We start from the raw sequence: 15,108 nt of genomic DNA, 5'->3' as shown, positions 1-15,108 counted from the left end.
ATTCCTAATCCAGTGTCCCAAAGTTAACATTCTACCCCCAAGCAGTACGATTAGGCCTGTCACAACAACACCCTACTCCCTGCTACCAGCTTCTGTCCTAGTTTCTGTTGCTGCGAAGAAACACCATGACTGCAGCAACTCTTATAAGACATTTCATTGAGGCCTTGCTTAGAGTTCCAGAGGTTCAGTCCATTGTCCTCATGGCAGGGAGCATGGTGGCACACAGGCAGACCTGTTGTTGGAGACGTAGCTGAGAGCTCTGCATACAGATCCACAAGTAGCAGGAAGAGAGAGTCACTAGGGCTGATTTTGACTTTTGAAACCTCAAAGCCCACCCCCAGTGACTTACACAAGGGCACAGCTACTCCAAAAGGCCACATCTCCTAATCCTTCTCAAGTAGTGCCACTCCCTGATGACTAAACATTCCATATATAAGCCAATGGGTACTGTTCTTATTGAGACCACCACACAAAGTGTGATGTTACTCCAGCCTGCGTTCACTCGTTTCAAGGTGTGTGCTCTACATGAGGCACTAATTCATATTGCTTGGGGGCACAAATCACTCCTGATGTAACCAAGCTATGAGTGCTCAGGACTCTGGGGCTCTAGTTCTGCTCCCTAGGTGCTGTGAGACCTCAGGCAGGAAGCTGTCCCAGTCTCTAAAACAAAGACACACAGACTCCTGTTGCCTGGTGTTTTTGCCCCACTCGGAAGTGTTTCCCATCTCCCAGTGACTCCATGGTTAGCCAGGAATGGTTCGAAGCATTTAGGATGCTTAGCATGCCATCAAGGGAAACTTACAGCCCTGGAGTGATGGTAGCTGAGGTCCTGCTCTTTGGATACCAAGCCTGGTTCCTGAGCCTCACAGCCCAGCCTCCCTGATGACTGTTAACTCATATTCATTCATGCCCCTTCCATCTACCTCTCTCAGTCTCTCTCTGTCTCTTTGTCTCTGTCTCTGTCTCTTTGTGTGTCTTTCTCCCTCTCCCTCTGTCTCTGTCTCTCTGTCTCTCTCTCTCTCTCTCTCTCTCTCTCTCTCTCTCTCCTCTCTCTCTCCTCTCTCTCTCTCTCTCTCTGTGTGTGTGTGTGTGTGTGTGTGTGTGTGGTCTCCTGGGCTTTCCCTGTTTATACCAACTGGGGAAGCTGTAATTAGGCATGACTCTGTATGTGGATGCTTCTCCATCACTCCTGCATTTGATGCAAGTATGTCTGAGCCAGGAAGTGGCCCCCACTATTCTTCACCATCTTGGCTTGTTCGGAGTTACTGAAGAGCTGCTTTGTGCTGGTCCAGCATAGCCAAAGAATGCCTTCCAGTGCAAAGCCAGGCGGAATCCCAGCCAGACTAAATCAGGATTAAAGGATTGGCTTCATGGAGGGAAATTAAGTGTTGTGAGCTGCGCAGTTCACAGCACCACTGATAAGGGGTATCAGCCTCCAGTACACCAATCTCATTAAGAGCTGCTGAATGGCACAGGCTAATTCACGCTAGTAAACTTATGTGCTGGAGGGAACCTGTCTGCCCTTCTGACAGTGCAGTCATGATGCCGACTGTGGTTAGTGATGGCCTGCCAGGTGTCAGGTATATGTGTTGACTGAGGCACATGGAACTGTCCGAGATTGACTTCTCATCCCCTGTATAATGGTCCAGAAAGCACAGCTCCTGGCACAGCACATAAGAACTGTCCAGCACCATTTCACTGATTCTTGCTGGCGGGTCTTGGTCTGAGAGTTTTAGACATGTTCACCATTTAATTCCCAAAGTGGCCCTCTAAATGCCACCTTAATGCCATTTCACAGAAAAGGACATTGGAGAGCTGGGGAAATGGCTGTCAGTACAGTGTTTGCCTTGTAAGAATGAGAATCTGTTTGATTCTCCAAACCCACATAGAACAGCCAGGCTTGGCAATACACACTTGTAATCCTAACCTGGGAAGTCAGAGACTGGTGAATGGAATGTTGGGACTCTCTGGCCAGCCAGCTTGGCCCATCCAGTAAAGTTTGTAAGGTACGTGCCAGTGTTAGACCCTGTCTTCAGAGAAGGTGTGGACAGGTAACCCCTGGGGAAGAGCAGGCAAGGTGTCCTGCAGCTTTCGCTCACAGCACACACTCATGCGCCTGCACGTATGCATCCAGACACCAAGAAAAATAATCTGAAGTTCCATGTGACCGTGGGTGGTTCTGTGTGACCATGGGTGGTTCTGTGTGACCGTGGGTAGTTCTGTGTGACCGTGGGTGTACTGGCTGATTCTGTGTGACCGTGGGTGGTTCTGTGTGACTGTGGGTGGTTCTGTGTGACCATGGGTAGTTCTGTGTGACCGTGGGTGGTTCTGTGTGACCGTGGGTGGTTCTGTGTGACCGTGGGTGGTTCTGTGTGACTGTGGGTGGTTCTGTGTGACTCTGGGTGGTTCTGTGTGACTCTGGGTGGTTCTGTGTGACCATGGGTGGTTCTGTGTGACCATGGGTGGTTCTGTGTGACCGTGGTTGGCTCTGTGTGACCGTGGGTGCACTGGATGGTTCTGTGTCAACTTGACACAAGCTAGAGGCATCAAAGGAAGGGGCCTCAGTTGAGGAAATGCCTCAGTGAGATCCAGCTGTAAGGCATTTTCTCATTTAGTGATCAGTGGAGGAGGGCCCAGGCCATGGTGGGTGGTACCATCCCTGGCTAATGGTCCTGGGTTCTATTAGAAGGTGGGCTGAGCAAGCCATGGGAAGCAAGTCAGTAAGCAACATTCCTCCATGGCCTCTGCATCAGCTCCTGCCTCCTGGATCCTGCCCCATGTGAGTTCCTGTCCTGACTGCCTTCCATGGTGAACCACAATGCTGAAGTGTTGGGCCTTTCCTCCCTAGCCTGCTCTCTGGTCACGGTGTTTTGTTGCAGCAGTAGAAACACTAACTAAGACAGTAGGTTTAGAACTATCTATTGGTGAGCTTAGCCGTGGCACACAACTGAATATGGTTGCTCCCACATCTCCCAGAGTCTGTCAGGGCCAGGCTTATGCAGGTCCAATGCAGGTTACTACAGCTGCTGTGGGTTCGTGACTTTAATGGTTGTGTCATGCCTAGGTGACATTTTTCAGTCCTTTTCCCTGTCTTGCAGCTCTTTCATTCTTCCTGACCCCTTGTCCCCAGTGTTCTCAGAGCCTTAGGAGGGATAGTATACATTTTTTTAGGGATGGGCACTCAGACATCACTTAACTCTCAGTACCTTGGGGAGTCCTAAGTCTCTGCAGTCAACTCTATTCACCGAAAAGAGGCTTATCTCAGGGCAAGAGTAGCCTTTGTCTATTTGTGTAAAAGAGGTGCTTAGTCATTTTAGTCAAAGAACAGTTCTGAATTATCCCCTTGGGCCTATCTATGTATGACTTTGCTAGGTATGGATCATTGATCTGACTTTCAATACTAAGCATGAATTACTTCCTGTGGAGTGGGGTTCAAATTGAATCATAAGGTGATTTGTTGATTACCTAAGTACTCAGGTGGGCACATCTTCTCTAGGTGGTTTTGTAGTTAATAAGATTCACAGCTAGGGAAGTCCTTCGGTGCCTTTTCTACTAGGGTTGCCTGCATACATCACAACGTCTGGCTCTTCGGAAGAGAGTCAGGAAGGAGGAAGTTTCCCAGCTGAGCTCCAGCGGCTCTCTGGAGCTCTCTGCTTTTTAACTGATGTGTGTAGAGTCTGCAGCATAGGGACTTACACTCTAGTTTTGATTGGCAGCCAAGAGGACTACAAGAGCCTGAGTTGTTTGGGGGCCTGACTAACTCTTTTGGAGGTACCAATACCTGGCAGCTGGAATTTTGCATGGTAACTCACTGCCTATAGGAGAAGCATCATCAAGTCATGATGGATGTCTCTCATCAATCTGCCTTTTATATTTTTAAATTGCATTACAAAATAGTAAAAGCTTTTAAGGCTTTTTTTGTATATCCCATGTTTTGGCCAGCCCTCGCCTTCTCTATCCCCATCCACCACTCCCCATTCCACATCAACACTTCTGCCCCCAGGGTTGCCACTCTCTACTTTCCTTTTCCTGTGCTCTGGCACCCTCCCCTCCCTTTTGTTTGTTTTGTTTTTGGAGAAGGGTTTCTCTGTGTAGTCTTGGCTCTCCTAGAACTCACTCTGTAAACGAGGCTGGCCCCAAACTCCTGGAGATTTGTCTGCCTCTGCCTTTCAAGTGCTGGTATTAAAGGTGTGTGCCATCATTTCCTGGCTTTATGACACCCCACATTACTCCCCCACTCCCCCACCCACCCCTGCTCCCACCCACATCCTGATATCCTCTTTCTCATCTCTGGACTTTCAGGCTAAAGCTGGAGTGTAAACTGGAATTTGCATTTAAAAGAGACAGTGTGGTATTCCTCCAGTCTGGGCTATCTCATTTAGTATAATTTTTCTTTCCAGTTCCAGTCATCTACCTGAAAATGTCATAATTTAATTTTTGTTATAGTTAAATGAAATTCCATTGTGTATTTATGCCACATTTTCATTACCCATTCATCAGTTGATGAACATCTAGACTGCTTTCATTTCCTGGCTGTTGTGGATTCAACAGCATTGAGCATGGGTGTGCAAGTGTCTCTACAGTGTAATCTTTGGGGCGTATGCTCAGGGGAAATAGAGCTGGGTCATCTGGTAGCTTGATTTCTAGTTATTTGTTAGTGTATGTTTACAGTGAAACTAGATCTCTATCTCTCATCTCGCACAAAACTCAACAACCTTAGCATGAGAGTTAATACCCCAGAACCTGTGGGGAAGGAAGTGGGGAGCACACCTCAAAAGCTGGAGATCCCAAAACCTGTGGGGAAGGAAGTGGGGAGCGCACCTCAATAGCTGGAGACCCTGGAACCTGCTGGGAAGGGAGTGGGGAGCGCACCTCAAAAGCTGGAGACCCCAAACTGGGGGGGAAGGAAGTGGGGAGCGCACCTCAATAGCTGGAGACCCCAGAACCTGTGGGAAAGGAAGTGGGAAGTGCACCTCAATGCCTGAAGACCCTGGAACCTGCAGGGAAGGAAGTGGGGAGTACACCTCAATAGCTGTAGACTTTCTGAGTGGTACTCACAGCTCAGGGACTAGACCAACAGTGAATCAATGCAATTTCCTGAAACTAAAATGTTTCTGTAAAGCAAAGGAATCTATTAGAATAAAGAGGCAGCCTACAAAATGAAAGAAAAAAATTATCTATATTGGGCAGAGGATTAGTGTCTAGAAAGAACTCAATAAATGAACATGAAGGAAGCAAGCAATCCTATTAGAAGGGGGTTATGGAATTAAGCAGAGAGTTTTCAAAAGAAGAAATATGGATGGCAAATGAACACTTACTTTTGGAAGTGTATAACATCCTCAGTTCAGGGAAATGCAGATTAAAACTGCTTAAGATTACATCTCCTGGGGCTGGGGAGCTGGCTCAGTCATTTAAAGCACTGGCTGCTCTTGCAGAGGAACCAGGTTTAATTCCCCACTCCCACATGAAAGCACAGCTTTCAACTGTCTGTAACTCCAGTCCAAGAGGATCCAACACCCTCTTCTAATCTCAGCAGATACCAGGCATGCTGTGGTGTACAGACATGCTTACAGGCAAAAATAAATAAAGTATTTTTTAATATTGAATTAGAAGATCTCGTCTCCAGTCAGAATGGCTATCATCAAACAAATGGCAATACTAGTCTCATAAAATGAGTTGTGGGATGGTCTTACTACCCATGTTTTCTAGAAGAATTTGTATATAATTAATATCATCACTTACTTAAGTTTTTCATAAAAATCAACCAGTGAACTTTTAAGAGTTCCTTAAGGGAATTATTTAACTATGAGCTGTTTCTTTAATGGCCACAGAATTTCAAATTATCCATTTCTTCTGGGATGAACTTTGTTTCCTTGTGTCTTACAGGTATTTGTCTTGCCTAACTTTTTGAATTAATTGGCCTAAAGTTTATAGTTACTCTTAGACCTTTTGGCATCTGTGGGCTCTGTAATGATGACTTCTTTTCTTTCTTTGTCCTGATAGTCTATGGACTCTGGTCAGAGCTTTATCAAGTAGACTGATCTTTACAAAGAATTGGTGTTTGTTTTTATTGGTTTTGCTCTTTTATGTTTGTCCATTTTCTATTTCATTCATTTATGTTTCTGCTGAGTTATTTCTTCTCCCTACTTTTGGCTCAAGTTGCTTATTGTTAGACCTCTTTTTAAAAAATATTTGTTTTATGTGTATATGCCTGAATGAGTGAATGCCACATGTATGTGAGGTACCTGTGGAGGCCAGAAGAGGTCACCAGAGCCCTTGGAGCTGGAATTACAGTGTAGGGAGCTATAGAACACAGGCCTTCTGGGAGATTAGTATGTACTGTTAACTCCTCAGTCATCTCTGCAGCCTATATATAGACTTCTTGTTGTCTTCTCAATCCATATATGTTCTTCCCCCAACCCTTTTATGATCAGTAACAGTTGTTAAGAGAAATAAGTCAGATCTCTAGTGGTAATTTGTCCATTTTGTGTCAATTCAGTTTTCTCTTTTGTATTTAAAGATATGTGTGTTTTTAAACTCATATTCTAGGTAAATTGGCCAATTCATCATCATACAGATTCTTTTGTTACTCTTGGCAACATTTGATTATCTAGTATACCTTGAAGAAGTGGAAGATGGTGAGACACTTTAGAGTACTTGGGGTGCACACACACTTCAGGGCTGTACTTTGTGACTATGGTGGGCCCATGTTCTAAGAGTCCTCTGAGTCCTGGCCTCTTCCCTGTCGTCCTCATAGTCCTTCCTGAAGTTGTGTGGTAGCCATACCATAGTCCTCAGTTTCCAGAGTGTGCAGGTGAGGCTTTGAAAGCATAGACGTTTTCTGAGAAGCCTGAACCCAACTCCCTGGGGTCATGTGTTGCTTTTCCCCTGGCCCCCAGGTGTTCTTAAGTTGCTCTTCAGCGTCCTCTTAGCTTCAGAATAACCCATTGTCCCGTTGTGCCTACAGCAGACAGTGAGAACAACATTGCCTCCAGCCAGTCCCGATCTCCACCTGCTGCGGTGGAGGAGAAGTGGAAGCCTCAGGCCCAGAGGAACAGTGCCAACAACAGTAGGTCTCAGCGCCAACCCTGCTGCAGCTGTGCTGTGTCCCCGTTGTTACTGTCTGTACTTCCTGTGGAACTAATTACTTGTCCTTAGGACTCAGGCAGAGATTCTTAACTTGTGGATAGACAAAAGGGGGCCAGGAGAAGGGCTGTGCATGTTTGTGCCCAAAGCACTACGTAATGCCAGAATCACAACCCCACATTGTCACAGTTTACATAAGCTCTTTTCTTGACGCTGTCCCTAAAACACATTACTCACTAAAGACTCCTATGTAATTCCTGTTGAGGAGAAGGTTGTGTTCAAAGGTTTAGGTGTTTGGCACCTGTGGCAAGTGTGTTACACCCATACCACTATACACAGTTCTCGTGCCCATGGCATTATTAATCACTCATAGAACTTTATCCCTATGGTACTGTCAGTTGTCAAAAACAGACCAATTTGTATGCAAGTCTAAATCTATTTGTTATTCTTCATACCCGCCCTTTAGAGTATTACTGCTGCCAAGTTAAACTTTGAATGTCAAAAGTAACCCTTCTTTCTTTGTGTCCCCTGCTAGCCACAACTAGTGGTTTGACACCCAACAGTGTAATTCCTGAGAAGGAGCGGCAGAACATTGCAGAACGGCTACTGCGGGTCATGTGTGCTGACCTGGGTGCGCTGAGCGTGGTCAGTGGGAAGGAGTTCCTAAAGTTGGCCCAAACCCTGGTAGACAGTGGCGCCCGCTATGGGGCCTTCTCAGTCACCGAGATCCTGGGCAACTTTAACACACTAGCACTGAAGCACCTGCCACGCATGTACAACCAGGTGAAGGTGAAGGTGACATGCGCCCTGGGCAGCAATGCCTGCCTGGGCATTGGTGTCACATGCCACTCCCAGAGTGTAGGCCCTGACTCCTGCTACATCCTTACAGCCTACCAGGCTGAGGGCAACCACATCAAGAGTTATGTGCTGGGTGTGAAGGGTGCAGACATTCGTGACAGCGGTGACTTGGTGCATCACTGGGTGCAGAACGTGCTGTCAGAGTTTGTGATGTCAGAGATCCGGACTGTGTATGTAACGGACTGCCAGGTGAGCACATCTGCCTTCTCCAAGGCTGGCATGTGCCTTCGCTGCTCAGCCTGTGCCTTGAACTCAGTGGTGCAGAGTGTGCTGAGCAAGCGGACGCTGCAAGCCCGCAGCATGCATGAGGTCATCGAGCTGCTCAATGTGTGTGAGGACTTAGCAGGCTCTACGGGCCTGGCCAAGGAGACCTTTGGCTCTCTGGAGGAGACATCACCCCCACCCTGCTGGAACTCAGTAACAGACTCGCTGCTTCTGGTCCATGAGCGCTATGAGCAGATCTGCGAGTTCTATAGCCGTGCCAAGAAAATGAACCTCATCCAGAGCCTCAACAAGCACTTGTTGAGCAACCTGGCTGCCATCCTGACACCTGTGAAGCAGGCAGTCATCGAGCTCAGCAATGAGAGCCAGCCCACCCTGCAGCTGGTGCTACCCACCTATGTCCGGCTGGAGAAGCTCTTCACAGCCAAAGCCAATGACGCAGGCACCGTCAGCAAGCTCTGCCATCTCTTCCTAGAAGCTCTCAAGGAGAACTTCAAGGTGCACCCAGCCCACAAAGTGGCCATGATCCTGGATCCTCAGCAGAAACTGCGGCCAGTGCCACCCTACCAGCACGAGGAGATCATCAGCAAGGTGTGTGAGCTCATCAATGAGGTGAAAGAGTCCTGGGCCGAGGAGGCCGACTTTGAGCCTGCTGCCAAGAAGGCGCGCTCAGCTGCGGGCGAACACCCCACAACTCAGGAGGATGACCGGCTGGGCAAGAACGAAGTGTATGACTACCTTCAGGAACCTCTCTTCCAGGCCACTCCCGATCTCTTCCAGTACTGGTCATGTGTGACCCAAAAGCACACGAAACTCGCCAAGCTCGCTTTCTGGCTCCTGGCTGTTCCTGCTGTGGGGGCTCGAAACGGGTGTGTAAATATGTGTGAGCAAGCACTTCTGATTAAAAGGAGACGACTGCTTAGTCCAGAAGACATGAACAAGCTCATGTTTTTGAAATCTAACATGCTTTAAGACTTGACTTTGGGGAAAACAAACAAAGGACAAAAGATGAAAGACATTAGGAAAACACACACACAATACTGTCACAAAGAAATTTAAGTTCTAAACACTGTGGAACCTCATTGTAAATGCCCCTGGAAACTTAAGTGCTTTTTTTTCAGTGTGTGTGTGTATGTGTGTTTGTGTGTGTGTGTCCACACCCACACATGTGACATTGCATGGGTAAAGGGTGTGGGGAGCTCATGCTTCAGTGCACAGCCAGAGCACGCACACACACACACACACACACACACACACACACAAACCTGGTGTGTGTACGCACGCCTGTTCTTGGGCATGTGTGCATTGAGCTGGGTGTGTCAGGAAAGCCGAGAGACTGGGAAAGCGGGATGGTTTCACTTTCCTCGGGCAGGGGCTCAAAGGACTCCATTTTCAGGTGTGCAGAGTGGAAGAAGCTGAGATTGTGAGTGGCTTGAAGTCCCCTCCCCATCTCCAGCCCTTCCTTTGCATTCCTCCAACCCCTCACCTCCTCTGCCCCAGCTGCTCATCAGATGGACAGTTTCTGCACTGGACTTCATTTCTGTCTCACCTTCAGGGCATTAAGCTGCTGTACCTGTGACCTCCCACTTGGATGTCTGGGGCAGCTGCCTTAGATACACACTATCTCCCCAAGTCAGGAAAGGAGACTTTAAAAATATAAAACTGATGTTTTACTTTTTAATATAAGAGAGAGAGAAAAAAAGACATTTTTTTCCAGAGATGTACAGCTGACTCTACACGCAAGGTTTTTTTGTTTTTGTTTTTGTTTCTTTTCCTCCAATGCTAAAGCAATTTTTTTTTTTTATCTCTCTGGGGATTCAGTTTCTTCTCACCTTTGATTAGACCGCTGGGAGGCACTGGATGTCGTGGCTCACTTTCTGCAGGTTTGTTTCGTTTGTTTTACTTGCCCCCTTTTTTTTGATCACAAGTCACACTGTAAACTAAGCTCATCTCAGTGGCGGTATTCAGGACTCACATGACAGTGGTCAAGGCTGTGGCTACGCATCTGGAGGAGGGAGTTGAGAGGAGTCATGGTTCCTTGGCTGCAGCTTTGGTAGAAGCCATAGAGGGCAGCATGTGGCTTTAGGGGTCCTGAATGTCAGCAGGAGGCCACTGCCTGGTTTCTGCCTGTGGTAGTGTGCGTGCCCACCTCTTGAATGTTCGCCTCCGTACTACTCACCACATCCAACCTCCAGCTCTTCAGGGACCGTGATACACTCCACATCTGTGTCTGCCAGACCCACCGTCTCCCCCCTCTCTCGCCTGAGAGTCTGTAGCCCTCAGAGGTCTGCACAGGCACCTCAGACCTGCAGTCAGAGGTCTGCACAGGCACCTCAGACCTGCAGTCAGAGGTCTGCACAGGCACCTCAGACCTGCAGTCGGGGCACTGGTGGGCACAGTACATTGCTGGTTGAACATTTGGCATCCTGTGGGTGGATGACCTTGATTGAACGCTGTGAAAGGGGTCGTTAGCCCTTGCTGCTGATACCCCTGGCTGGGAACTAGTGCTTCTGCACAGTCCAGATGCCAAGAGGGGACACCATTCTCTCCACAGGATGATGAACACAACCTCCCCATAAATAAAGAACTTGATGTCCCTGGTCCTCCGGTGACCACAGCTGTGGGATGAGCTTGCATGCACATCAGGCTGAGAACGGCCACCCCTGTTGGTTATTTGCAAAAGCACCTCTACCACTGGGGGCTTGGACTGGCCCCCACTTCCCAGTCCTAAAGCATTACTCAACTGAAAGATACCTCGACTTCAAAAGCACTGTACCCAACAGGAGGGTGAAGATGGTTTAAAAACTCAAAGGCTTCTTGTTACGTTCCAGGTTCCAAAACACTGTCCTTGAGGAATAAGCCTGCACTCTTTGCCTCAGCAGACTACCCGAGCTCTCCTGCCGATTCTCAGATCCACAAATAGATCAGAGACGACTGTGTCCACATTCACTCCAGCAAGCTTTGTTCTCAGGAACCTCTGCAAGTCTCTACTCCAGGGGAAGTTCTGGACGTTTCCATCACAGTGTCTTCAATTTGAGTCTTAGCATCAGAGGAACCTCTGTTCACAGTGGAGAAATCCAGACAGGAACTGAATGTCACTCCCTGAAGAATGTAGGAATGTCTTCGGACTTGGGACATTCCAGGAGGGGGCGCTGGACGGCAAATGGTGGACACCTCCAATCTCCCTCAGCTGTTGAGAAAGGGGCCGCAGCCTGACACTTGTAGCCACACTGGAAGCTGGGTGCTCAGTGCAGTCAGGGAGAGCCAAAGCTGGGCGAGCTGCTGTTGCTGGCTCACATCAGCCAAGCCCGCATGTGCATTTCAAGCATTCTTTTTGAAGCATGGAACATTTGCCCTCCAGAAAGAAATTGGTGTTAAACTCCAGGCTTTGGGTCATAGGCCGTCACTTCCTGTCCAGTTCGTTCGCACCTAGACTCTATCCCTGGGCTTAGATCGCCTCTGTAGGTCCAATGCGAGCCCCAATTAATCCTCAGAAACCTGTCTCCCAGGCTGCCTCGTCCTCACAGATTATAAAGTGGCAGGCTGTCAATCATTTCTCTCTAGTGTCAACCAGAAAGACTGTGCCTATCACACGATGCACATCCTGCAACCAACAGCTCATAAATCCCAAAGATCTCCCGGGTTCATCCACAGGCCCCCACAACAGCAATAGCCACCTTACCAAATTCTAGTTCAGCCAAAGCACTAAGATAGGCTCTTCTAGTTTATCTCCAATTGCCCGGGCTGGCCTTGACCTTCAGAAGGATCTTTGTCGTCTGCCTGCGTGTGTGTTCTGTGACCACTAAAGTTGTACACTGTAGGCTTTGGGGGACTGGGAGACCAGGAAGCTGGGCCATTTCTATCTCTGTTCTCATAGCTTACCTTGAGCTGTGTGATTCCCTGGCCAAAAATTGTCTTTGCTTTGACATCTGTGAACCCTAACATGGAAGTAGAGAAGATGAACTTCCATTAACATATTCTCCGCGAAGTTGAGGTCACTTTGTTTCACTCGTGAAGCCCAAGCCAGGGATTGTGACTTGTTTGCGGGGTTCACCACTCAAGAGGTCACTGTGAGGAGTGATTGTACATGGAAGCCCTTGTTCTTGGCGCGGCTGTGTTCTCAGGACCCAAGTCTACCTGCCAGGCCCCCTTGCATGGCATATTCAGCAACCAGAAACAAGACTGGTGCTTCCTGAGCACAACTATCTGCATTTCATCCCTAGGATTGCCTGCACAGAAGCCTTGTGCTACAGCACCAATGATGTCACCATCCCTCTTGAGGACTTCGTGTTTGGCATTGTGGGGCAGACTTGCTCTTGGCCAGGGAAAGGTGCCTGTTTCCTGGTGGGAAGAGCAACCGGTGATGAGAGCCCAGCTTGAGGTTCTAGGACGGTCCTGAGTCCTCTGTCCAAGAGTCTTCATTTCACTTTGACAGATACATCTCCTGCACTTTGAAGAAATGGAAGAATTCTACAAGGCGTGTTTTCCACTGTGAAGCTAAAGCTCTACCTTTGGAGCCCACTTTTAATCAAGGTCCCCTATTTTCCTGGCCACAGGCTAGACTGCCCAAGAAGGGGGACACCTGAGGAGAGTCTGGGCACTGTCTGTACTCACTCTGAGGACACAGGGTCACCAGGAAGGATCAAAGATGGTATGTATGTGAAAAGAGACCCTGTGAGATACCACCCCAGACATTATGCCATGCTTCAAGAGAAGCACACAAGGCAGTTCTTACCGCATAAGCTGTGCCAAGCCCCCAGCTTCCTGGCCTTGGCAGTGGCGTGACACTTGTCTGGAATATATCTAGAGGAAGGCTTCTAGGGGCAGAACCAAGAGACCCAGGCTCAGGCTATACCCTGGAGACAGTACACAGGGGCTCCTGTCCCCAGGGCAGTGGGAGAGCTCGCAAGGAGGTTGGCCCTCCCTTTCACTGTGGCTAACATTTGCTAGGCCAGTTATGGTGAACCAATGATACAGTGTTTCCTCTTACGTTTCCCTCCTGTCTTCCCTTTACAGGGTTTCCAGGGGGGATTTATGGCTGTGGTTTTTTTCTTCCTATCTCATTTGGGTCTGAGGATGGCAGTCTAAAGAGCTCAGGCTTTGACCAAGGGAACCTGTGGTCTCTGAGGTTTCACATGGAAGAGGGTGGCACCTTCAAGGTTGTATTTCCATATGGGAAATTGACTAGGCTTGGAGTTGACATTAGCATCATGGCCCACCAAGGTCCTACCTACCCAAGCTTCCCATTGGGAAACCTTGACTTTTTGAACCAAAGTTCCTTAGAGGGGCACAGCCCAGCCATGTCCTTCAGAGCCTGAATTTGCATACCAGCTCGAAGGAGGAATCCTCCCAAAGGCTCTCCTAGGACCCTTCTCCCACCTAGTCAGGGTGGGTGGTTTCCCCAACAGGGCTCAAGCTTGTGGCCAGATGTAGGCTGGGTCTGGCCAGCCAGGAAAGAGCAAGAGCCATGTGGCAGGGCCTTCCAGACCTCCAGCATCAGGAAACCATTTTGTACAACTACCGGGAGCAGAGATATTTTTTAAGAGGCATGAGTTATTTTCAGTTGTCTCCTGATCCTGTCTTTTTCCTTTCCCTCACAACTTCATGTGGGTGATCCGTTCACATCAGGTAAATCTTGAGAACGCCTTGGTGCCCCCATCCCTCTTGCCCCCCAACTCAGTGATCACATGTGTGCGTCCCCATCCTGTCTCAGTAGTAACGACGTTCTAGGCAATACCATAGACACATCCGTGTCTCACTTTGAGTGCAAGAAACTCAAGTCATCTTTAAAAAAATTAAAAACACAAAAAAATTACAAAAAAGCAAACACACACACAAAAAAATATCTTTTTTAGGCCAGAGTTTTCTACAGGTATTAATGAATATTTTTCTTAATCCTTATAAGTTTTATGTGTTTAATATTTCTTAATACCAGTAGCATTAATTTATACTTTTGTAGCAACATAATATTTTTATAAACAGCCAGTGCTTGGCTCAAGTCTTCACGGGGGTTTATGCAGGGCTATCTTAGGGACCCTGTGTACCATGTACTGTATTTAAAAAGTTACCTAGTGTCACACTTGCTGTGTTAATTAACAAAGATGTCGTTGGTGGTCTCCTGTCCCGATGGTGTGGGTCCCGCAGTCCTTCAAGGAGCCACATTGCATGGGGTTGAGTTGCCAGTTCTGGTGATACATAAACTCTCAAGGTCAAACTTGTGGGTTTATTTAGGGTTTTCTATGTGTCCTTTGAGGGTGTTTTACCTTTGGTTTGGATACTGTTTCTCCATTTTACAGCCAAATAGGTTTCATGCTGTTTAAAAATTTTACTGATGTTAAATGGAGGAAAGGAACAGAAAAAAAAAATAAAAAGAGAGATTTTTACAAAGTAATAAAATTTAAAACTGAGCTGTTTCAATGTTGCTGTTTTTACCTGTCTGTTCTCATTCAAAAGTGGAATGTTCCCATGGAGAAGTGGAAGGTTCCACTGGGTTCCTTAAGTCACCAAAAGCTCCAGCCCAAGATTCAGTTCCTCCCCCGACCCCCAAACCATTTCCCAGTTGGTTGATGCCAAGGCAGAAAGACATCCTTTCGGTGACTGGAGGACCAGTCGCTGGGCACGTTCACAGTTCATGTCATCAGTGTTGTATTTATGGTTTTACAATAAAACGGCCTCTAGGAACTCTGGTGTGTGGTGTTTTTCTTAGGGTTGGAGTTGGACCATGCCATCAAAGAGCTGGGTGAGGAGGACAGAGGGCTTGAGCCTGTCATACTCTGAGGTCATACTTGCCCACGTCTTATGTAAGGGTCACTGGTTGTCACAGCGTAGACCCGGCTCAGCCACTGTTTGATGGATTTGGAGAAGGTGTCAAAGGAGACCAGGACCTGCTGTGAGATGGCTTGTCAAGGTTTGTTTCAGAATAAGGGATGGATTTACTCAGTC

At 47.8% G+C, this 15,108-nt stretch overlaps 1 protein-coding gene across 4 annotated transcripts in view; it reads left to right on the top strand.

The window, feature by feature from the left end:
- The window catches only part of Znf618 (zinc finger protein 618), a 55,673-nt gene extending 46,529 nt beyond the window's left edge, over positions 1 to 9,144 (top strand). For all 4 annotated transcript variants that reach the window (XM_038334576.1, XM_038334577.1, XM_038334575.1 and 1 more), the window contains 2 exons: positions 6,968 to 7,069; positions 7,622 to 9,144. In XM_038334576.1, the coding sequence (XP_038190504.1) occupies positions 6,968 to 7,069; positions 7,622 to 9,138 (1,619 nt within the window). In that variant the 3' untranslated portion in view covers positions 9,139 to 9,144. The remainder of the gene's footprint in view (positions 1 to 6,967; positions 7,070 to 7,621) is intronic.
- The last annotated feature ends 5,964 nt before the right edge of the window (positions 9,145 to 15,108 follow it).

Source organism: Arvicola amphibius, chromosome 6 (assembly GCF_903992535.2).
Source record: "Arvicola amphibius chromosome 6, mArvAmp1.2, whole genome shotgun sequence".
NCBI lineage: Eukaryota > Metazoa > Chordata > Mammalia > Rodentia > Cricetidae > Arvicola > Arvicola amphibius.
Note: the sequence above shows the minus strand (reverse complement) of the source record. Positions and strands in the feature narration are given on the sequence as shown.